Source organism: Ochotona princeps, chromosome 8, assembly GCF_030435755.1.
Source record: "Ochotona princeps isolate mOchPri1 chromosome 8, mOchPri1.hap1, whole genome shotgun sequence".
NCBI lineage: Eukaryota > Metazoa > Chordata > Mammalia > Lagomorpha > Ochotonidae > Ochotona > Ochotona princeps.
In genome coordinates, this window is record NC_080839.1 from 5,068,493 (window position 1) to 5,092,918 (window position 24,426).

Genomic DNA, 24,426 nt, shown 5'->3' on the forward strand with positions numbered 1-24,426 from the left:
GCCATCCTCTGCCTCTTTCCCAGTATATAAGCAGGGAGCTGGATGGTGGGAACTGGAGCATCAGGGACACAAACCAGTGCAGAGAGAGGATTAGCCAGTTGAGCCATCGTACTGGGGCCTCCTCCTGGCTTTTAGTATTGCAGGCTTTTAAAATTCACTTAAATTTTTAAATTCTATTAGGTAAGCCTTAAAAAAAAAAAAAGATTTATTGTATTATTTGAAAGGTAGAGTTACAGAAAGAAGGAAAAAAAGAGAAGGATCTTCCATCTGCTGGCTCACTCTCCCAATGGCCACTACGGCCAGGGTGGGGCCAGTCCAAGGCTGAGAACCAGGAGCCCTTACGGGGTCTCCCACGTGAATGCAGGGGCCCAAGGCCGTGGGCCATCTTGCCACTGCTTTCCCAGGATGTAGGCAGGGAATTGGATCGGACGTGGAGCAGCCAGGACACAACTTGGTGCTCGTATGGGATGCCACAGGCACTGCAGGCGTAGGCGTAGCCTACTGTACCGTGGCATTGGCCCCAAATTTTATTTAAAATTTAAAAGAAATTTTAATTGTGAGGCAGAGTGAGAGGAGAAGGAAGAGAGAGAGAGAGCAAGAAAGCACTGTCAGCTACTAGTTTATTCTCCAAATGACTGTAATGGCCTGGGCCAGGCACTCAATCCCATGTGGATGGAGAGACCCAGCTACCTGAGTGATCACCACTGGCTCCCAGGATCATCTTTAGCAGGACGCTGTGCTCAGGAGCCAGAGCTCAGAAGTGAACCCAGGCCCTCCCAGAGGGGACGTGGACCTCTTTGCCGCTGGGCCAATTGTGCAACTTTGTCTATTTTCTTTTTATCTAAGGCTTATTTCTTTTCATCTACTTGGAAGGCAAAGTGACACAGGGATATCTGGCTGCTGGTTTGTTCCACAACAGCCAGGTCTAAGCCGAGCCAGAGCCAGGAGGCCCAAAGTCCATCTGGGTCTCCCACAGGGACAGCAGGACGCCTGTCACCTGCTGCCTCACAGGACGCCTTGCCTGGATCAGAAGCAGCGATGCTAGGGCATCCGCTGTGACCCGGATGTGACCTTCCCGAGCAGTGGCTTAACCCCCACGCCACAGCACCGCCTTCCTGTTCATTGTTTAGTTTGCCTGAATTAGTTCCAGGTGAGGCCCAGTCCAGGCATTGCAGTTGGTTGATAGATTTGTTAAATTTCTTTTAATCTTTGTTTCCCCCCTCATAAATTTTCTATAATTTTAGCGCATGGTTGCTCCAACAGCTGCCCACCACCTGTTTTTTCTTGATCGGTTCTCTTTCGTGTTGTTGGTCATGCCACTCTGACCTTGGTGTTGCCTGAAAATGCATGTTTCATCTTTTATCATTATTATTATTTTTTAAATGTTGATGATCTTTACATAGTTGAGGAGGGTTCAGATCATCTTTCATCTTTTAAAAAGCATGGTTGTGGACCATAGGGTTGAAATACGTGCCTGTGGGTGGGGGTGGGAGAATGTATATCCGATTTTGCCCTGTTGATAAGTCTCTAGGAACCTCATGCCTGCCTTGCCTTCTGGAATGTTCCCTGCTCGCTTTGCACATGTCCTGCTCCAGGCCTGGGGCAGCCGTTTCCCGCTCTGCGGCCCTGTGTGTCCAAGCTCCCACGTAAGATCAGATTGATAGAACCTGGTGTCCCCTTTCAACCACATCAAAAGTCCTACGCCTCTGTCACCCGTTGCTAACTATCCCTTTACCGGCCCCACCAGCACCACAGTTCCCACAATATAATTGCTGGAAAAAGCTTGATTGCAGCTCTCTTTGTCCCTAGGGTACTGGGACTGTATGGTTCAATTACCGTGTTTTAAAGTCATTTGCAGTAGTGCCCTCTGTGTGGCTGTAATGCCAACTGCTTATCCGGTTAGATTGATATGCTTCATTTTACTTTGGGTTTTTTCAAAAATTGCTTCATTTACTTACTTTTCGATTGTGTAAATATTTACAAAATTCTAAGGCTGACCAGTCCAGGAAGATATAATCAAAGGAGTTTACACCTTGTGGGTAATCTTTGTTTATCGAATTTGTCCTTTCATTGTTCAGTAACGACTATAAACAAAGTATGCCCATATATTTGTATCTCCCTCTTTTCTGATCTGAATGGTGGCGTCCTCTCTTTCCCCGGCTCTTTGCCTCTCTTTGTTCTGGGCTTTGTCTGGGGATGTAGACACTGGGTCTTCCACAGCATGTGTTACTGCGTGGGGCTTCCATTATTCAGTGAGATTTCATGGGTGGACATTTGGGGTCTCTCCACTTTTCTGATGTTGAATAGAAACTCATGTCTTTGTGTCTCTTGATCTTGTCTGTGGGAATGCTTTCTAGAGATGGGGTTGTTGAGTCCCGGGGGTAGCCATGTTTGAGTCTTGATGAATGTCGCCATATCCGTCGTCCAGAAAGAATGCAGTGTTTTATGTTCTTAGCAGTGGGTGGGTGGCCGGCAGTGCCCGCTTTACCCACATCCTGCATCCTTACCAGCACAGGGGGTTGGCCAAATGCATTCTTGCCACCATGGTACCAGAAAAATGGTATCTCTGTGTTCTTTTGGGTAGTTACTTTCGTTTCCACATTGATTTATTTGAGAGGCAGAAAGACATGGAGCTTACTACCTTCTTCTAGTTCATCCCCTGAATGCTCACAAGGGCAGGAGTGCCAAAGCCGGCTATCAGGAGCTCGGTCAAGGTCTCTAGTGTGATTGGCAGGGATTCCATCACTTGGACCTCGTGACTGCCTCCCAGGGCCCACGGCAATAGGGAGCCGAGTCAGGTTTCAAAGCAAGATACTGCAACATAGGACACAGACATCCTGACTTGAATCCTAACCACCAGGCAAGATAGCCTCTCCTCAATGTGTTTTTTTTTTTTTTTAAGATTTATTTATTTTTCTTACAAAGTCAGATATACAGAGAGGAGGAGAGACAGAGAGGAAGATCTTCCGTCCGATGATTCACTCCCCAAGTGAGCACAATGGCCGTTGCTGTGCCGATCCAAAGTCAGGAGCCAGGAACCTCCTCCAGGTCTCCCACGCGGGTGCAGGGTCCCAAGGCTTTGGGTTGTCCTCGACTGATTTCCCAGGCCACAAGCAGGGAGCTGGATGGGAAGGGGAGCTGTCGGGACTAGAACCGGCGCCCATATGGGATCCCAGTGCGTTCGGGGCAAGGACCTTAGCCGCTAGGCCACACCGCCGGGCCCAAAAATAGTAGTCTATAAAGGCCAGCATCCTGCGTCCCGCCTTCAGCTCCCACCAGCTCCCTGCACATGTGAACTCTGGGAAGCAGTAGGTGGACCTGCCACCCACGTGGGAGACCTGGAAGGAGCTCTGGACTCCTGCTGGGGACACTCGGGGACCGAACTAACAAATGGAAGATCTCTCTCTGTAACTCTGCCCTTTGAATAAAGAAATATCCTCCTCCTCCGAAGGAAAAAAGAAAAGGCAGGCTTCCCCTTAAAGGCGAAGCAGAGAGCTCATAAAATACAAGATCAGAGCAGAAACTGGCGGATGAGGAGTCGAAGCCAAGCAGAAAACCAAGGGCTCCGAGGTGCCGAGGGATTTCAGGTGAACTACAGGTGCATTTCAGGAGCTCTGTGGGAAGCAGAGTCAGGGAAGAAGCTTATCTGGCTGCAGAAACCATCTGAAAGCCATGCGGTTTTTTATAGCACGTGTTTTTCTGTCTTTCAAAATAAAAACAATTTATTTATTTGAAAGAGTTATGGGGCAGGGCGGCGGGGGAGACAAAGAGATCTTCCATGCACTAATTCACTCCCCAAGTGGTCACAACAGCTGGAGCTGGGCCCGCCTGAATCCAGGAGCTCCTTCTGGCTCTCCCAGGTGGATGCGGGGCTCCGAGGACTTGGGGTGTCCTCTGTAGTTTCTCCCAGGAACATTATCAGGGAGCTGGATCTGAAGAGGTGCAGCCAGGACTTGAACCAAAGCTCTGATATGGGATGGCAGCATCTCAAGTGGCTTAACCCACTGGGCCACTTACTGACCCAAGTCTTTGCTCTTGACCTCCAGCTTTTGCCCTTTCTATTTCAGGAACATTAATAATAGCCTGTGCATGCATGGTGCACTACCCTGGCCATGTGCTTCTGAGCCTTAAGCTGGTAAATGCAGAACCTTATTCTAAGTCGTGGACTGGGCTGCACAGTGTAATTGGTGTTCATGGTATATGGGATCTCTGTTGCCCAGATCATGGTATTTGACTGGAAATCCAGCGAAAGGTTCAAGGTTACTCAGTGCTGGTCTCTTTAGCACTTTGTAGCCACTTCCCTGTCCGCTGTAGGCTCTCTTTAGCTTGCTGTTTCTAAATGCGTGGAGAATTGAAGATAGGGCCAACCTACGTTTCTTCCTCCCTCACGTTAAGCTCTGTCTTAATGAAACACTCTGAATGTGTGTCATTACTTCTCTCTGACATTTTCGATGCTATTAGAATACTCGAGGCTTCTGTTGATGGTTGTAACCATGGCTTCTCTGTTACTGGAAAACTGGAAATACCAAACTCCCTGCGTTCAGTTATCTGCTTGCCACACCGCTGGGGCAGGCTTAGGGGAGCAGTCTTACCTCACTGATCTTAATCGTCTCAGGGACTCTTCTCTGTTTGTCTGCCGATCTTTGTGACTGCTTCTCTGCCTGGCACCACTTTTCGCTCTAGCGCATACCAAAGTCACAGGGCATGCCGCAACCTCCACAAGTCGGTCCTCCCCACGTATTCTGTCTTGCGTTCTGCTCTGTTTTACTGTGTGCCCCATGGAACCCTTTGTCCCTGGCTGGGAAGAGCGCTGTCCACTGAGAAAGCACCTGAGTTCCAGTCCCTTCTGCCAGAAGCCTGCCGCCCCCAGTTTCACGAAGCCCAGTCCTGTACCCAGGTTCCTTGTTTGCTTGAGCCCAGGGTTGCTCTGGTTGCCCAGTGCTCCTGTATTGCCTCATTCTCTCTCTCTGGCTTCCCAGAGTCAGGTGCCAATTCCCTGGGTTCATCTCTGAAATGTTTTCTGCCCGCTGCCTCACCTACTTTCCCTTTTGGTGTAATGGAAGCCATTTGTCTGTGGAGGGTACAGCATGCTGCCTTCAAAGACATTTTTCATCAACTGTTTGGAATAAGTTCAGATGGAGTGACTAGGCTTCGTGACTGTACAAGTGTATTCCAGAAAAATTCATCAAAAACAAAATTAAAAGTTAAGTTTATTTTGGGGCCGGTGTTGTGGCATAGCAGGTAAATCCACTGCTGGTATCCCATTTGGGTGCCAGTTTATATTTTGGCTGCCCTGCTTCTGATCCATTTCCCTGCTAATGACCTGGAAAAAACAGCAAAATATGGCCCAAGTGTTTGGGCCCTTGTCACCCACATGGGAGACCCAGCTTGGCTAAGCTTTTTGGCTGTTGGGGCCACTTGGGGGAGTAAACCAGTGGATGGAAGATCTCTCTCTCTCTGATTTTTTCTTTTTTCTTTTTTCCTTTTTTTTAAGCTTTATTTATTTTTATTGGAAAGGCAGATATACAGAGAGGAGGAGAGACAAAGATCTTCCGTCTACTGCTTGTTCTCCAAGTGGCCCCATGGCCAGAGCTGAGCTGATCTGAAGCTAGGAGCTTCTTCTGGGTCTTCCACATAGGTGCAGAGTCCCAAAGCCTTGGACTGTCCTTGACTGCTTTCTCAGGCCACAAGCAGGGAGCTGGATGGGAAGTGGAGCAGCCGGGACATGAACCAGGGTCCATATGGGATCCCAGCGCTTGCAGGGTGAGGATTTAGCCACAGAGCCATTATATTGGGCCCGAATCCTGATATTCTTAGCAGAATATGCACATAGTCTTATTTATATTTATTTGAACATCAGTTACACAGAGAGTAGATAAGCAAGATGTTTGAATTTGTTCACTTCCCACATGAACACAATGGCCAGGCCAAAGCAAGGAGCTAAGAATTTTTCCCAAGTGGCTGTGGGAACCCAAGCACTTGGGCTGTCTTCTGCTGCTTTCCCTAGAACATTAGCTGATAGCAGGCAGGACTTAAGCTGATGCCTGCATGGGAGGCCAGTGTTGTAGGTGGCAGCTTAATATGCCATGCCAGACTGCCAGCTTGATGCATATACAGCTCAACACGTGGATAGAATCCGGTATCCAAAACCAGACAGCTACCCTGAACATGAAGAGCCTGCCCCATCATGGTTTTCAGTGGATTTGTGCTGAGTGCATGCGTGAAGGGGAGCTGTAACAGGAACACTGATTGGAGGACTGGATATAAAAGAAAGCTTGTAAACCTGCTGAAGTGCCTTGGCAGTGGCTTGCTCCACAGTGACAGAACTCCTCGTCCCTCTGTACTCTTCCCATTGTCATACACTCTGAGCGTCCTTCCACTTGGAGTCTGGGCTCAGGGGAGTGACCTTGTTATGGCTGATGGACAGAGGCTGGGTAACACCTCGCTCAGGCAGTCATGTGCCCCCGTGCCTGTGTCAGGAAAGGAAACGCTGGGTCATGATCCCCGCTCACTGCGCCACGCGCCATCCTCCCAGGGCCCAGCCCAGATGGGGCTCCCGCCCACTGACCCACAGCTGTGTGCTGAGATAATAGATGACTGTTGTTTCTTTAAAAAAAAAAAGAAAAGCAGCTGTGCTTTACAAATCCTGCTGCGTGCTGGGTGTAAATAGTTTTTAGCCTTAGTTTTAATTTGGAATAAATACAAAATACCCGTTTTAGGTAAGGGTATGCTCTGAACACGTGCAGAGTATTACCTCAATTTTTTTTCAAAGATTTATTTTACTGGAAAGTCACATTTACACAAAGAAGGAGCTCCTTGCTTGTGACCTGGGAAAGCAGTCGAGGACGGCCCAAATTCTTGGAACCCTGCATCTGTGTGGGAGACCCGGAAGAGACTCCTGGCTCCTGGCTTCGGATTGGCTCAGCTCCAGCCATTGCGGCCGCTTGGGGAATGAATCATCAGATGAAGATCTTCCTCTCTGTCTCTCCTCCTCTCTGTATTTTTGACTTCGCAATAAAAATAAATAAAATATTTTTTAAAATTTGGTGTACTAGCCTGCAACAGTGAGGGCTGATCCAGGTTGAAGCTGGGAGCCAGAAGCTGGGAGCTTCAGCCAGGTCTCCCACTTGCAGGCAGAGACCCTGATCACCCGAGCTGCCCCTCTGCTGCGTTATTAGTCCTATTAGCAGAGAGCTGGGCGAGCTGGAGCGGTCAAGGCTCAAGCTTACATCCATGCTGGCTGCCTGTGTCCCAGGCAGTGGCTTTACCCGCTTCGTTACAACAGCGACCTCGCTTTTCTCTTTCTTGGAGTATAAGCCTGTACGGGCAAACTGGGGAGTGTCCTGTATCCCAAGACGTCTACGGGGAAAGAGCAGCATGGGTATGGGAGGGCTGGCCTAATCTCTTTTTCTCGTTGCTCTAGGCATGTTTGCCACTGTCGCTGGCATATCCCAGCGGGCACCTGTGCACTGGTCGGAGAACGTGATAGGGGCAGCCGTCTGCTTCCCCTACGTCATAGCGCTGGACGACGAGTTCATCACGGTTCACAGCATGTTGGATCAGCAACAGAAGCAGACCCTGCCCTTCAAGGAGGGCCACATCCTGCAGGACTTTGAAGGTACCGATGTCCCGAAAAAGCATGACTTCTGCCCCCCGCCCTTCTCATGACACTTCTTCAGTGAATGGTATTAAGGGCCCCGTTAGCAACCGGGCCCCAGGCTGGCTGAGCAGGAATGATACACTAATAATGGCTGTCACGCAGCTGGTGCGCTTCCAGGCCCCCAAGGTCAATCTGGAAACAGCCATGGGAGCAAATGGTTGTGACACTTTAAGAGCTTGATGGAGATGTGCAAGCAGCCACTGGGTGAGCAGGCGAGCATAGTCAGGAAGGGCAGGGGTTAGCCAGGCAGTTATGATATGAAAGAACGCTCCAGAAGAGAGAGAGGGGGAGGGGCATGTGAGCCTGGATAAGGGAGGCCTGTAGCCGCTGAGGGCTATGGCAGTGTGCCCTCGCAGGGTGGATGCAGTGTGGGCCTCCAGCGCGGTCAGGGACAATCTCCTGTTTGGGACTTCCCGAGCTGATGGAAGGGTTTGTTTTAATGTTCATTCAGTTGCATCGTAAACACCTTCAAATGTGCATTAATGCTAACAGAAGCAAAGTGAACCACTACGTGACCTCCTTGCGCAGGTACCACATTTGAATGCTTTGCTTGTGTTGTTTGACAGTACAGCAGAGGCCTCAGGATGCTCACCCCCACCTGCCAGCTCCTTCAGCACACACCTGCTGAGAGGAAGGGCGTTATCCCACACAGTAGGATGCCGGCTCACAGCCAGCTCCTGTTCAGGTTTCTTCAGTATCCCCCACAGCTGCTCACTGTCATGTTCTGCAACCAGAAACTGACCTAGACTTTTGTGTTCTATCTGCTATTGAAGGAGTTTCGTTCACCAAACATGGCCCTCCCTGTGCCAGGTACTATCTCCAGTGCAGTGGATAGAAGCTTGATCAGACACAGTGTCTGCTGCGAGTGGGGTCCTGCTGGAGCTGGGACATTGGCCCATGTGTTAGAGGAGCACACACAGTGTGCTTTGGACCTGTTCCAAGCCCCTCCCCAAACAGCAAATCTGCACATGCTTCAGTCCATATGTAAAATGCCTTATTATCTGCATTTGATCTATGCATACCTGCCTGGATACCACATTGAAAAAAAAAAACTGCTTACGATTACTTTAAATTTAAGATTTCCTCAGTGGTCCTCAGGTTAACTTTCTGAGAGGCAAGAGCCAGAGAGAAAGGTTGCCATCCACTGACTCAGTGCCCAACTGCCCACATGAACCAGGACTGGGCCAGGAAAAGCCAACAGTCGTAACCAGTGCAGGTCTCCTGTGTAAGTAGCAGGAACCCAATTTTCTTTTCTTTTCTTTTCTCTTCTTTTCTTTCTTTTTTTTAAAGATTTATTTATTATTTTCATTGGAAAGGCAGATATACAGAAAAGAGGAGAGACAGAGAGGAAGATCTTCCGTCTGATGGTTCACTCCCAAAGCAGCTGCAACAGCTGGAGCTGAGCCAATCCAAAGCCAAGAGCCAGGAGCTCTTCTGAGTCTCCCACACGGGTGCAGGGTTCCAAGAATTTGGGCCGTCCTCGACTGCTTTCCCAGGCCACTTGCAGGGAGCTGGATGGGAAGCGGGGCAGCTGGGATTAGAATCAGCGTCCATATGGCATCCCGGAGCATGCAAGGCCCAGGAACCCAATTTCTTTAGCCACCACTGCTATCTCCCAGTATCTCCATTAGCTAAGTCATGAGATGAAGTCTAACTAAACCTAAGTATACCAATGTGTAGACTAAACACCATTTCTCCCCTGTGCTTGAGGCTATTTCCAAATGACTCTTTGTTATGTAAAGCAGTGTAAACGCAATGCAAATAGCTCTTACACAACAAGGAAAAAGGTCTGAACATTTTCAGATGCACTTTTGATTTTCCAATATTTTTCATCTGTCATTGGTTGAATTGCTTTTCTGACCCTCAGCTATGGAGGGCTGTGTAGCGTTTTGATGTGACTCTGTGCCCTGAGTGGTAGGAATGAGCACAGGGTATTGTGCGCACATACAAGCTACAGCCCAGGCTACCTGGGAACAAGGCAATGCTGTCTGGACCAAGTGAGTCCAGGCAGGGGAGGGATTTAATTTGATTTAATTTGATCTGAAACTACTCTTCTTGGAGAAATGAAGAATGCTGAAAGTATTTTTTTATCTGAGATATAGCATGATTCTTAGCAACAGTGTCCCATGATGGGTTTTGGCAACTATTTCCCAGGTCTTCTACACTCATGTCAAGGTAAACAGTACTTCCAAATAAGGCAAAAATAATAATAATACTAAAGGTAGATGTTACTTTTGGAACTGTAGTTTTGAGAGATTTTCTGACATTTGTTAATGTGAGAAGAAAAGGAGAGCATTATAGTTTCTAAAAGGAAGTGTTGGGAAAAGTGATGAGGTTGATTCAAAGAAATAAAACTCAGATAATAAAGCAGTTTGGGGGAAGCAATCTGTTTCCTCCGGGGCCGGATGCATTTTCCCTTTCCAACAGTGTTGAATTTCTTCCCAGGAAGAGTGATTGTCGCCACGAGTAAAGGAGTTTACATGTTGGTTCCGTTGCCTCTGGAAAAACAAATCCAGGATCTGCTTGCCAGCCACAGAGTGCAAGAGGCTTTGGTGTTGGCCAAAGGAGCCCGGAGGAACATCCCGAAAGAAAAGTTTCAGGTTTGTAACTCTCCGGTCACGAGAAAGGCTGCCTCTGAGTGCCCGGCGAGAAGACCCCCACATGTCAGCAGCCTGTGTCAGCCCTGCCCCCCTCCACACCCTGCACGCAGCTGTAAGCACCCTGCTCGGACCGTGCTCACAGCAGGGATCGAGAACTCGGATGGGGATCTGTGTTAGGGGCAGCATTATACTTTCCCGAAAGAATCCGCATTTTAGATGTAGGGAAACCGTTGCAGAGCGGTTTACCCAGCCTGCTGGGGGCATGGCTGCCAACGGGGATGTCACGTTTTGAGCTTCTGACTTCATTCTGGCACTTCATTCTGATATGGGTTTATGTGTCTCCACCAGCTTTGTTCGGAGAAGGCTCAGATACACAGTTCTTGTAAATCAACAGAAGGAGCTCAGGTTCATGGGGATGGGAGTGAATTAAAGTTTCAATGTCTGTCATCCATAGGAAAAGCTTCGCTGGGAGGGTGTTCGTAAAGTATTCAATGCTGTAGAAACATCAAGCGGATTTTCTTAGAAAAATGAATGCACCTAAGAAACACTAAATGTGATTGTTACGATAATTGCAATTGATAGACACCGAGTTCCTGAAACACATCCTGTGTTAGGCTGTTGAGGCTCCTCTGTGTGTTTGAGAGAGGTCAGACATCTTGGGCGGGGTGGGAGGTTAGGGAACGCGTATGCGCGTGTATACACGTTGCACTTAAATATCCAAATTGATCACCAAGAGTTCCAGTGAATTCGCACTGGCAGGTTCCGTGCCTGACTGTGCGATTGCTTGTGGAACGTAAGATTGGTTTTTGAGCTCGATGCCTCCTGTAGCAAAGGTTGGGCTCGTGGGCAGGAAGAGAACCAAGCTGTGCAATGTATGGTTATGGGATTTGAAAGCGGGGGGGGGGGGGGGAGAGCCTTTTGTATATGCTTGTTCCTAAACATAGTTAAACAACACAACACAAAACAGAACCAAAAAACCCACATTTTCCCTTTTTACTTGTCATGTCGGAATTGTATATATTCATGAGGCGCAGTGTAGCATATGCACAGCACGTGACGGTCACATCAGGATAACTGGCAGGCGCATCACCCCAGACACTGGTCACTTGTTAAGACATGGGACTCTTGGTTAAGACTGAGCGCTTGGCGTTCAGCAGGGGGCAGCAAAAGCAAGAAGACTGCGGCTGTGTGGTGCGGGTGCAGGGCCCTTGGAGGTGCTGCGCCTTTGTGCTGTTGTGGAATGCATACAGGATCACACAGCCAGGGAGGCCCGCGTCGGGAGGGGCTGGCCAAGGCCTCAGACTCCCTGGGGCACATCCCCTCCCTGCCCACACACCAGGTACACATTTAGTTTGTGGCTTTTGCTTCCGGAGGCTTTCAGTCTTTGTAACCTAATTTTTGCTTTGTTTCCACTCTCCTGTCTACCAGGAGTAGCGATATATGGTCAGAATCCCTTAATAGGGGTCATCTGGTTCTGCAGCTTGGTAAATTTGGGCCGAGTTTGTTCTCGTGTGCCCTGCTCCCTGCCCTGCCCTGGCGTTGTCCTAGACTCATGCTGCTGGCCTGAGAACGAGCGCTCTGGTTTCACTCAGCTAAGGAGGGGAGCCCCTCGGTCTGTTTTCACGGGTGTTCAGGTTCTTCTCTTATTTTTACCTCTGTGAGAGGATATCATCATTTTATTTATATTGGTATATTTTTTGTGCTGCATGTAAATGTGTTTTGCCTATATGTTTCATGTATCATCATTTATGCGTATACACATACATAATTACACATCTGTTTATACAAACTTAATCAGGACAGATTGCCTTTTCAAACTGGAGAATGTATGGTGTTAATGTTCTACATAATGCATTTTGAAAAGGGCTTCCTATGTAGGCAATAACTAAGCCACAGTGTTTTTCAACAAATAAGCAAAAACAGCAAAACAGGCATTTGGTCCAACAGTTAGGATGCCCACATCCGTCCTCAGGGTAGTGGGTTCAACTCCTGGCTCTGCTCTTGTTACGGCTTTCTGCTCCTGCAGACCCTGGGCGGCAATAATGACGGCTCAGGTGGATGGCCACCCTTGGGGTCTCAGTTGCTGGCTCCTGGCTCGGGCCCAGCCCTACTCACGGAGGGTATTTGGTGAGTGGCACAATGTGTCCAAGAAACTAGCGAAGGGTTGTACTCAGGGAGTACTTGGGCCCCAGCACCCACTTGGGAGATCCAGATAACACTCCTGCTTCCTGGCTTTATCTTGGCCCAGCCCTGGCCATTGCAGCCATTTGTGGACTGGACCATTGCATAGATGATCTCTCTCTCTCTCTTTCTCTCTTTCTCTTTGTCTCTCCTTCTGTCTAAACTCTGCCTTTCGAATCAATGAATTAATTAACTTAAAAAAAAAGAGTTCCAAAAATAAAGAAAATTAAAAAGAAAAAGAGTTCCGGTGTGAGATCACATTTCTCAGTTGTAGTAAAGGGCCTCATTTTATTCCCCATCACTCCTGTAGTCCAGTTGGCCTCTGAGCAGGTGGGGCCACTGACGGTGCTGCATTTGAGGAACTGGCTCTTGCCACAGTGAAGGTGCTGGGGCTGCTACTCGCAGGACGGTTTCTTTCCACATCACCCTCCCCCTTTTTTTTTTCTTCATTAGAAAAGGATTTATTCACCCTCTAGTGCACACACACATGGGTGTAATAGAATTAGGCAAACAGATCTGGCAGGACAATTGGAGAAGGTTCAACATTATTAGAAATGCAGACTTTATGTCCCCATAAGTTGCTGTGGGGAGCTTGGCCTTCCGTGTGGTGCTGCTGGGAGGCGACACCTTTAGGAGGTGGAGGCGAGTCGGAGTCCACAGGTCAGCGAGAGACCCTGCCCTCAGTAAGGGTCGGATCCCCATTCTTGCTCTGGCTTCCTGTTCTGGGGCATGGTCTCCCCTTGCATGTGTGCCCCCCACCAAGTGACGCAGCACGGAGCGTGCTCACGGAGCTGAACCCGGACCAGAACCCTGGGGGATTTGGAAAGGAGAAGGAGCCGACAATAAACCGAGAGAGCTGAAGCCCATGATAGCTGTGGCCCGTGCAGGGAGAGAAGCGGACTTGTCGTTCTCTCGCTCTCCCAGGTTTTGTCATTCAGGGTCATTTTGGCAGAGAAGCAGGAGGTACCAGCTATGGTGGAAGGACAGTGTGGAGGTCCTGGTCTTTGCAGAGAACCGAGAATTAGCTGTGTCTGGTAAAAAGGCCACTCTGGCATTTTAGGTAAAACGTGAGGTTCTCTGCATCACCCTCCATCTCCATGCATCTGGTATATAACCAGGACGTTGCAAGCTTCTTCTAAGTCTGAACTAGCCATCTTCTGTTGCTGCAACCAGTGCCTGCCACTTCCTAACTCTGGAGGCAGAGATGTCCGAGTGCATAGCGTGCATCCCTGGAACCTTCTTGCAGTGGCGTAGGCTAGCAGAGAGCAGCCCTTGGTGAGATAGCAAGCTGCCTGCTCACCTCTCTATAAAGCCACCATGGGGGCCCATCCTCACAGCCTCTAATCCTAGTCCCCCCCCCCCAGGGGCCATACCTCCAAGTACCAGAAACTTGAATTTGGGGCAGACTCAACCTGTCGCATGCATATTCTTGGAGGTTTTGGTGTGCTAGCAAATGAGAGCGAGTCAGTGACATTTTGGTCTTGTAGTCACACGGAATGAAGTGTCGCTGTTCAGGTAACTGTGACGCATGCTGCACAGCCCCAGGAGAATGCGCAGGAGCCTGAGCGTCTGCGTCATTGTAAGGTGACGTCGGCTTCCTGCTCTAAGGAGCACTGGGAAATGCTCCTGTGCTTGGTCAGTTCCAGAAGAGCGAAACGAGAACAGGCAGCCCCTGAACTGCCAGAGACCCTGAGGTTGTTAGTATTTGAGCAGCCAGAGGTAGAAGCTGGCACCGAAGCCATGTGGATAAGTGAGGTGGAGAACAGATGAGGGGATGTGCTTGAAAACGAATCTGTGCAAACACAGCTCCACGTGCACGCACACACACATTGAGCATCCTTAGATTCTTAGAGTTTGGTAGGCAAGGGAGTTTTGGGACCTAGCCCCCTCAGATTCTGAGAGGTGATTAGACCTATAATTTCATATATGCCCTGTTTTTTGCCTTACCTCGTCACTTTCTGTTTCTTTACAGTAATTCACATGTAGTGTGGGTTGTGAATGAGAAGTGCAGGCCCCCTGCTGGATGGCTTTGGGTTATCTCTTAAGAGGTGCAACCTCTCTCTCTCTGCAGATCATGTACAGGAGGATTCTGCAGCAGGCCGGCTTTATACAGTTTGCACAACTTCAGTTCCTGGAAGCTAAAGAGCTCTTCAGGTAATTTGTGGTACTGGTAGCCAGAGTCCCACTCCCATGTCCGCTGTGGTCAGGGAGACCACCCCCCATCCTCGGTCCTGTGTGATGCTGCTGGGGTCTCTTGTGCTTCCATTGGAAACATTGGTGACTTTTATGGTAACTGGCAACCCATGCTGGCCCCCCACCCCAAGTCCCTGGCTGTCCCCAGCCTCCGTGTAGCTATCCTGTGTCTTACCAAGGGTGGGGCCTTGGAGGGACAGAAAGCCCCCTGCAGGCATGGAGCGTGTTTGAAGGCGTGGGAGGGAAGTCTCAGAGACAGTGTTCACACTTCCTTTTCTCCAGAGATTGTACGGGGGTCCCTGTGAGTTTAGGGAAAGAGTTGGGGGCTTCTGCCAGGACTTATGAGAACTTTTCTTCTTCTGTAGACTTTTTTTTTTTAAATGCAATGCCTCTGGTCAGCTGTCTTGAGAAGTTCAGTTTGTCTTAAGGAGGTTCCTTCTGGCCTTGTGGGTGAGCTTGCATCTGTGGCAGCTCACCTGTAGGCTTGAACAGGTTGCATTCTTTCTCTGTTTCTCTCTCTCAGTGTGTCCTCACGCCTTCCCCATGGCAATCCTGCAAGTACCTGCTTAGTAGGTATGATTCCTGAAGCAGCAGGTGCCCAGGACCTGTGAGCCCTCCTAGCAGAAGCTTGTTAGAGCTCCTCTGACCGCCTTCAGATGTCTCCCTAAAGCACTGCCTTTGGACCCGGCCTTCATGGCATCCCCTGGAGTGGATTCTGTCCAGTGGGAAGCCCTTTCCAGAGCCAGTGAGGTCACCACTCTGTAACTCTGTCCTCTGATGCTGGCAGGGGACCCAGCCTTGCTCTTCAGGCCCCCCTCCAAACACCCCAACCGTGGCTCTCGAAACTGGGCATCGAGAGCAGATTCTAAGCAAAGGTGAACCTGCTTGAGTTATAAGGCCTTGAATGTCTGTAACTGGATGCATGCCATAACCTGCTGTCTGCCATCTCTTCCTCCAAGAATCAGGAGCTTTGGAGTTTAAGCAGATTCTTTGCCTTTCTGGGTCTAGCTCTTTCCTACAGTGTCTCACAGACACCTTCCTTCCCCCACATGAAGGTCATGTGTATATCATGAGTTGATAGACCCTGGATGCATTTCCAGGGAAGGCCTCTGAATTGTAAGAGCATAGGGACAGGGTGCCTGTCTGTAAACCTCTGGACAGCCTGACTGTAAACCACGGGCCACTGTTCCACCTTTGCCATGCATGTGATGGACAGTCTGTGCTTCAGGAAACCACTCCTGAGACCAGGGTGGTTTTGCTTTCCCTTCTGTTGTCCACAGCCAACATTGCTCACAAGCCATGGGTTCATTGTTTCAGTCCTGCCTCTTTGAATGGAGTCCCTGTCAGCTCTGTGCTAGGGGCTGCCAAAACAGCTGTAAGCTGCGCCTGGTGCACATCCCAGGATCTATGCTGGGGGCTGCCTTGGGTCAGCAGGTCAGGTGGAGCATCAGAGCTCAGGATAGAAGGGCAAGACAGGTGGCCTTCCTAGCATACCCTTGCCAGTTTGCAAAGCTGATCGCATGAGCTAAAGTTGGCCAAGGGGGGAGCCTTCCTTCACCACATTTGTCCTGGATCTTCAGCAATGAGTACAAGTTTCCCAGAATCCCACGTTAAGCTGGGAGTACTCAACTGTGGCACCATTGTTGCTGTTGGGGACAAGATGGCCCTTCCTTTTGGGCATCTGTCTCACCCCTGGCCTGTGCCCATCAGAACAAGACTCTGTCCAGGTATTGCTGGTTGGCCCCCCAGAAGCATGGTTAGCTGATGCCTTTGCCCCAAGGCCATGGGAGCAGCAGAGGACAGGAGGTGTGGCTTCTACAGCTGGCCTGAAGCATTTAGGTATAGCACTGCAGTGTGGATGGGGTGTTAAGGCCAAAATCCTTGCCTAGGAGTCTGGATGCCACTCCACACTGTCCTTGTGTGTGTCTCCCACCTCGGCCCCCTGACCTGGTGTCGGTGCCCAGTTTGATGCCACTTAGGAGGGCTCGTGTGATGTGCTTGCCACACGCCCTATCCCCCCGCCCCCAGCCCCGCTAACGTGTGCCCACGGGCACTCCCCTCCAGTGTCGTTTTGTGTGCCTATGTGTACTCTTTCTCTCTTTTTGCTTCATTTAGTTTGACACTGTAATTGCAGAAGCGGCCAGCTTGATGTCCGGGAGCTGATCTCTCTCTACCCCTTCCTGTTGCCCACCTCTTCTTCATTCACCCGGTCTCACCCTCCTCTACACGAGTACGCAGACCTCAACCAGCTGACCCAGGGGGACCAGGAGAAGATGGCCAAGTGCAAGCGCTTCCTCATGAGCTACCTGAACGAAGTGCGCAGCACAGAGGTAGCCAACGGCTACAAGGAAGACATCGACACCGCCCTGCTCAAGCTGTACGCAGAGGCTGACCACGACAGCCTACTGGACCTGCTGGTCACCGAGAACTTCTGTCTGTTGACAGACAGCGCTGCCTGGCTGGAGAAGCACAAAAAGTGAGTGCTCACCTCCTGTCGGCCCTGTGGGTCCTGCCCAGCCCTGCTGTGCCCCAAGTTGAGACCCCTTTTTCCTGGGACTGTAAGGAAGCTGGCTTAAGCAGCATGACGTTTGGGTTCTCTAGGATCTGTGCAGTAGCAGCACAAAGCCAACGGGTGCTGATGACGTCGCGGTCGGCACTCCCTAAGGGGTCCTGGAGAGCGTTCACTCTCACACCGTTCTTTGTTGAGGATTCTTGATTGAGTTGATACGGGATGTGTTTTAAAGCTCGGCCTTGGCTCGTGTACAAGTTAATAGGTGGCTTTACTCTGGGCGGGTGACTAGAGCCAGGGGCTTCTTTCTCTGCCTGGGTGATCAGGTAGCCCGATCCTTCTCAGCCTGTTTTCTTAGACAAGTTTCACCTTCACACATGAAGGTGAAGGGACAGGCATTTGGCTTAGCAGTTTTCAAGATGCCCGCTGGGTGTCAGCATCTCATATCAGAATGCTTGGGTTTGATAAGCCTTGATTCCTGCCTCTAGTTTGCTGCTGGTGCAGATCCTTGGTGGCGGCAGTGGGGGCCCAGGGAATCACCCTGGTTCCTGCGGCCCACATGGGAGGCTAGGGTTGAATTCCTGACTCCGGGCTCCCAACTTTGGACATGCCATTGCAAACTCCTGGGGAGTGAACCAGTGAGTGGCAGCTCTGTCTGCCTCATAGACAGACAGACAGATGGAGAGTTAGATTTTTCAGATCAGAGAGTTTAGGTGATCCCTCCTTTAAGTAATAGGAATTTTGTCTGTGGTTTTTGTCAATGATTTGAAATGGCAACAGTCCGGATGAAATCCTATAGAGGCCATGGGGGTTACTGTGCCAGATCCCATCGGAACTCTGCAGCAGGTGTCAGCAGGTACTCAAAGAGGCTGTAGAGAGGTCTTCTCTGTTGAGTAACCCTTACCCAAAATGCTGAGATTGGGCGTGCTGCACACTTTGCAGGTTTTCCACAATGCTTCAAAACCTGACACTTTCTACATCATGTTGACACCTAAAAATACTTTGGCTTCAGGCCCTAGTGGCGAAAGTCCTTGCCTTGCATCTGCTGGGACCCCATGTGGGTGCTAGTTCGTATCCTGGGTGCTCGACTTTCCTTCCAGTTCCCTGCTTATGGCCTGGGAAAGCAGTCAAGGATGGCCCAGAGCCTTGGGACCCTGCAGCCGTGTGGGAGACCCGTACGAAGCTCCTGGCTCCTGGCTTCGGATTGGCTCAGCTCAGCCATTGCGGCCACTTGGAGAGTGAACCAGCAGACAGAAAATCTTTCTGTCTGTCCTTCTCTCTGTAAATCTGACTTTCCAATAAAAAGAAATAAAATCTTTAAAAATATATATTTTAGCTTCTGGGTTTCGGTTGTCACTGATGACATCCAGTAGTGATCTCGGTCCAGTGGGATCCACTGAGTCAGCATAACTTTCTAAAAAGTCAAAGAAAAGGATTCTTGCAGATTCAACAGTTTGAAATTTCATTCTTTGAGGGGAGAGACCCAATCTCGCAGTGTCAGGTTCCTCCAGTCACCTGCTGGCGGGGAAGTTGACCAGGGACCAAGGGTGTGGAGGACTCACAGCCCAAGTAATGCCAGTGTCGTTGTTAATCCTTTCTAGTTGTAAATGAGGACCAGGGAAGAGAATCTGCTATGCAGGGTCACATGGTTGATAAGCTTGAGTTTTGAAATTTCAGGTTCTAGAACCCTGGCAGCCCTCCCTTAGGACTGCCTGCCCTTTCTGTGGTTTAGGATTGCTGTGTAGTATTTATTCCTTGCCCGTGTTCCAGTTCAATATAGCTTCTGCTTATTCTTTTAATACCACAAGAGGGGTTAATAATAATTTAAGAGACATGGAATTATATTAGTATTTGAAGCAAACTATAAAGCAATTTTTTTTTTCTGTAGCACAGTATCACTATAGTTTTCCAACTCAGATTAGAAACAGGTCCTTTTAGGATATTGACAAAATGTACATTTTTTGGTATTGTAAATAAACAGGCCAAAATGAGGATGCTTTTGTTGTTTGAAACCTACTGTTGCTCTTTGTTTTTTTGTTTGTTTTTAAGGTTTATTTTTTTCTTATTGGAAAGGCAGATTTACAGAGAGAAGGAGCGAGAAAGATTTTTCATCCACTGGTTCACTTCCCAGATGACCACAGTGACTAGAGTTGAGCTGATCTGTAGCCAAGAGCCAGGAATTTTCTCTGGGTCCCCAGTGACCATCCTCTGCTGCTTTCCAAGGCCACAAGCAGGGAGCTGAGTGGGAAATGGAGCAGCCGGGACACGAACCAGCACCCATCTGGCATCTCAGCACTTGCAGGGGGAGGATTAGTCAACTGAGCCATTGTGTCTGTCTCCTTCCTGCCCTGCCACCCCCACCCGCCAAGTATTGCTGTTTGAGTTGAGCAGAGGACCAGGAGCAGGGCGAGGACCAGCAGCAGGGCGAGGAGTGGCCGGCGGAGGTGAGAGCGGGCGGCTGGCCTGACCACCTGGTTCTCTTTCAGGTACTTTGCACTTGGATTACTCTACCATTACAATCACCAAGATGCGGCTGCAGTCCAGGTGAGTTCAGATGCATTTCAGCATTATATTAAGGTTAAATCCATTTAACTTGGTGTTGGTTTAAAAAAAAAAAAAAACCCATAATTGAAAGGAACCCCTTTTCCCTGGCTTACCTTCAGAACAAAAACAACATGGTTCAAATGTTGGCCAAGATTTGTCTTTCTTTTACTTAATAACTCTCTAAAGAACACGATCGAGAGTTTGTAAAAATTGAAGCATGGAAAAAGTGGTTTATTTTTGTTAATAAAACATTGTAATTGTTCCATCATCATTGTACATACTTGTGGGAATACGGGGAGGGTAATTTGATTGATGCAAAGTCTGATGATCAAACAGGTTAATTAGTATGTCCATCTCTTTGAACTTCCCATTTCGTTCTGTTGGACACTTCTCTTCAAGCACTTCGTAAAATGTACATAAAATTGTGATGTGTAGTCATTCGGCTGTGTTATAAAGCGCCACAACTTGCCGCTGTGCTCTGCTTTGGTTCTCGTTATCCAGCCTCCACCCAGCTCGTCCTCAGCATCCCCACCTCCTCTGCTTCTGTGCAGTCAGCTTTAATGTGTGATCCCCCACTAAGCCACAGACGTGACATCAGAAAAGCAGACAGTGAAGAGCGGTGAGGCCAGAGTCTCCATTGTCGGTGACATCAGCTCTTGTCAGTGGCCTGGGCTAGTCACTGGCACCATGTCACTTGGGACAGAGCTCAGGTTCATGAAGGCCACACCCTAGTCACTAGGGTTGGACCAGAGCTCCAGATGGCTTGGTGGGGATGCTGCACCTGAATCTAGAATGACACCTGATGGAACAATCTTTGTCTTGTATCTTGCGTTTACTGCTGAGCTGGGGGGAAGAAGATCTCATCCCATTCTGTGGAGACTTTCTCCACTTCCTTGTTATCCACTCCCATTGCACTGTGCAGTGGTTCCCTTTGTGTTTGTGTTGTGAGTACCCACGAAGGTCAGCTGTGTTCGTCAAGGTTAAGACAATGTCATGACTTTAGCAAAGGCAGACATGCAGGTGATCTTTGCTTGTTTGACAAACTGCATGCTAATATGATTGCAGAGCACAGTTTAAAAAAAAAACTGTGGCAAAAAATGGATTGGGGTGTCAGAAGTGAAATTTTTATTTTTTAAAAGATGATCTTCTTGTGGGACATTTTGTGTGGTAGTGAAGACATGGCTTGGGATACGCACATCCCGTTGCAGAGGTGCTAGGTGCAAGAGTTGACTCTGCTTTGGTTGTAGCGTCCCGCTCATGTACACGCAGGGAGGTGACAGGTGATGGCTCGGCGTCCCGCTCATGTACACGCAGGGAGGTGACAGGTAATGGTTCAGTGTCCCTGTGCACACAGGGAGGTGACAGGTGATGGTTCAGCGTCCCGCTCATGTACACGCAGGGAGGTGACATGTGATGGCTCAGCGTCCTGCTCATGTACACGCAGGGAGGTGACAGGTGATGGCTCAGCGTCCCTGTGCACACAGGGAGGTGACAGGTGATGGTTCAGCGTCCCGCTCATGTACACGCAGGGAGGTGACAGGTGATGGCTCAGCGTCCTGCTCATGTACACACAGGGAGGTGACAGGTGATGGCTCAGCATCCCTGTGCACGCAGAGAGGTGACAGGTGATGGTTCAAGTGCTTGGGAAACCCAGATGGAGTGTGGGCTCCTGGCTTTACTGGCTCCAGTTCTGGCTGCTGCAGCCATTGGGGGTGGGAGGTGAACCAGTGGATGGAAGTTCTCAATCTCTCTGCTTTTCCAATAGATTGGAAATCAAATTAAAAAAATTAGAAGAAAAAGATTCCTATGGAGTGAATCTTCGCGGTGGCAAAATTCTATTTTAAAAATGACACATCTCACTCTCTTTTTTTTTTAATTTTTTTTTTTTTTTAAATTGGGAAGGCAGAACTACAGAGAGAGAAGGAGACACTGGACAAGGCAGGCAAATCTGCTACTTGCAGCACTGCCATTGCTATTGGAGCACCAGCCTGAGCCCCGGCTACTTTGCTTCCAAGCCAGCTCCTTGATATGCTCCTGAAAAAGCAACAGAACCCAAGTACGTGGGCCTCTGTGGGCAATTGGACATAGTTCTGGGCTCCTGGCTTTAGCTTGGACCTGCCCCAGGCATTGTGGTCTTTTGGGGATTAAACAGCAGATGGAAAAATCTCTGTCTACCTCTCTCTGCCGTTTTACCTTTCCAAGAGAGCAATGGGTTTTTTTTGTTTGTTTGTTTTGTTTTTTTAAGTATATGTAATACAAAATTGCCTTCAGGCTGTGTGTGTAAGGTATATAAGACACAGGTGAATTTCATGTTTACATTCTGGTCCTATCCCAAAGATACTGTTTATATATATATATATATAAATTATGCAAGTACTCCCCAATCTTAAAAGAGGAAAAATCGCAACAAACTCCAATTCAGAAGCACTCCTGGTCCCATCCTCTCAGATAAGAGAGGTTCAACCTGTGTCCTGCGCAACACTGGAGTGCTGCTGTCAGAAACACAGTTCTGTTCTGCTTGCCCAGCTTCCTGGGCCTCTTGCTGATGCATAAATACAGCCCCGGGACAGGTGGATGAGGCTCACACTTGAGTGAGGCACCGGGAGCCTCTTCAGGCTGCAGCCTTCTCCCCCAGGGAATGCCGCCTTGTTCTGGGGAGCTGAAGACACGAGGGTCAGTTAGCCTGATGGGAAACTGTGGGTGGAAGAGCAAGGGTTTGTGCTGTGGGCATCTGTCCAGACTTCCCTGTGTGGGAGACAGCAGGGGACAGCCTCATCAGAGCATTTTAAAGAGTGCCTGTTCCAGCCTGGAAAATAACCTCAAAATCGGGAGCTCCTGTTGCAGAGTTGATGGAAATGCCAGGCTGATGCTTGCCGGGGAATTTCTCTCTGTCACAGTGTCATCAGTGATCATGTGTTTATTTCATGGAGAAGTGCATTTTAAATGTATTTTTGTTCATTTAAAAAGATGAAAAACAGAAACTGAGATCTTCCATCTGCTCGTTCACTCCCTAAAAGCCTGCAGAAGAAGGGGAAGGGGACCACTGGGCCAGGCTTGAAGCAAGAACCTCGGAACCCAGCCCGGGTCCCCCATGTAGGTGGCAGGAATCCAGGCAGTAGGGCCATCGCAGTTGACCCCCGGAGAGCGGATCAGCAGGAAGCTGGATGGGAAGCTGACCAGGACTTGAGCCTAGAGACCTTGATGTGGGATGCAGGCATTCCCAAGCTGTGGCTTATCAAATGCCCATGTGTTGAATACATCCGTCTCTCCTGACAGTTATAGTTATTATTTGAATGCTGTGCTACTGAACTGGAAGGAAGAGAGGGAGAGAAGATGGATGGATGGATGGAGGGAAGGAGGGAGGGAGGGAAGATGGATGGATGTAGGGAGAGAAAGGGAGAGAAGGATGGATGGATGGATGGATGGATGGAGGGAGGGAGAGAAAGGGAGAGAAGATGGATGGATGGATGGATGGATGGATGGATGGATGGATGGATGGTTGGATGGATGGATGGAGGAAAGATGGAGAGATGGATGGATGGATGGATGGGTGGATGGATGGATGGATGGATGGAGAAAGGGAGGGAAGGTGGGTGGATGGAAGGAAGGACGAAGGGAAGGAAACAAGCCTTGTGCATTCTGCTTTTGACTTGCTGGATTGTGTGTCTGGATGTGAACATTTGCCCTTCTCCCTCGTGCTGTGACAGAGCCCAGGAGGTGCCCCCCAGCCCCAACTCTGCTCATTCTGTCGCTCTCCCTTGGTCTTCCCTTCCAGCTGTGGGTGAACATTGTGAACGGGGACGTGCAGGACTCCACCCGCACAGACTTGTACGAGTACATTGTTGACTTCCTCACCTACTGCTTGGACCAGCAGCTCGTGTGGACCTACGCCGACTGGGTCCTGCAGAAGAGCCAAGAGGTTCGTGCTTCACAAATGCATTCTTTTTCAGGGGTAAAAACAGATACAATTGAAAAAAAAAAAAAAACACCTTACTGATTTTGAGGGGATGCTAAAAAAAGCTGCATTTTGACAGCTCCTTCCCCACTTTGTGGCGGCGGCGGCGGCTCCACCTTTGATAGCTTCCCTGAGCTCTCTCATTCCGGCCCAGAGGGACATTCTACATTTTGGTGCATACAAGTCGCGTGCCTTAAAATCCTCCCTCTGGGGCCAGCTGGTCCCTACAGAGAAGCAAACAGCCTGGCCAGCTCACTTTCCTCGCTGGCCTGTGGTTTGAGGCTGGCTGCCCCATCACGCAGCCTGAGCCTGTTTTCTTTGGAGCAGGATCAGGTTAGGGCCCTGGAGGGCTTGGTCCTCAGCCACAGACAGCTCCCCCAGGCCTGGGCCACACCAGGCAGGAAGCGCTCTGTGTCTGCTCTCTGTCCCAGCCCTTGCCAGGGGAGTCGTGGGCCTGCCCGTCCTGGAGGCCGACCCCCGTGAAGGAGGCACTGCTTGGCGACAGAGGAGCCAGGCTGAGTGGCTCAGACAGGGAGCCTGTCGGTCCTCACCACTGACAGAACATGCGTTTTATTAGCTCCCTGCAGAGACAGAATGAACCGTCCGATGCAGGGTCTCAGAGCAGGTCTCAGATAGTTTCTGAATGTCATCCATGGCTTTGACAAGCTAGCCCCTTTCCTCCGTCATGCTGTGTTTAACTAGAGGGCCAGGCTCCTTACACTTTGTGGACCTTCTGGTTCAAGGCACATGCTTCAGCAAGCCCAAGCAGTCCAGTGACACAGCC

At 49.5% G+C, this 24,426-nt stretch overlaps 1 protein-coding gene across 2 annotated transcripts in view; it reads left to right on the top strand.

Annotated features, from left to right (window-relative positions):
- The window catches only part of TGFBRAP1 (transforming growth factor beta receptor associated protein 1), a 63,682-nt gene that overhangs the window by 28,885 nt on the left and 10,371 nt on the right, over positions 1-24,426 (top strand). For both annotated transcript variants that reach the window (XM_058667451.1, XM_058667452.1), the window contains exons 3-8: positions 7,424-7,618; positions 10,106-10,260; positions 14,513-14,595; positions 16,769-17,110; positions 19,630-19,687; positions 23,463-23,606. In XM_058667451.1, coding sequence (XP_058523434.1) covers positions 7,424-7,618; positions 10,106-10,260; positions 14,513-14,595; positions 16,769-17,110; positions 19,630-19,687; positions 23,463-23,606 — 977 coding nt within the window. The remainder of the gene's footprint in view (positions 1-7,423; positions 7,619-10,105; positions 10,261-14,512; positions 14,596-16,768; positions 17,111-19,629; positions 19,688-23,462; positions 23,607-24,426) is intronic.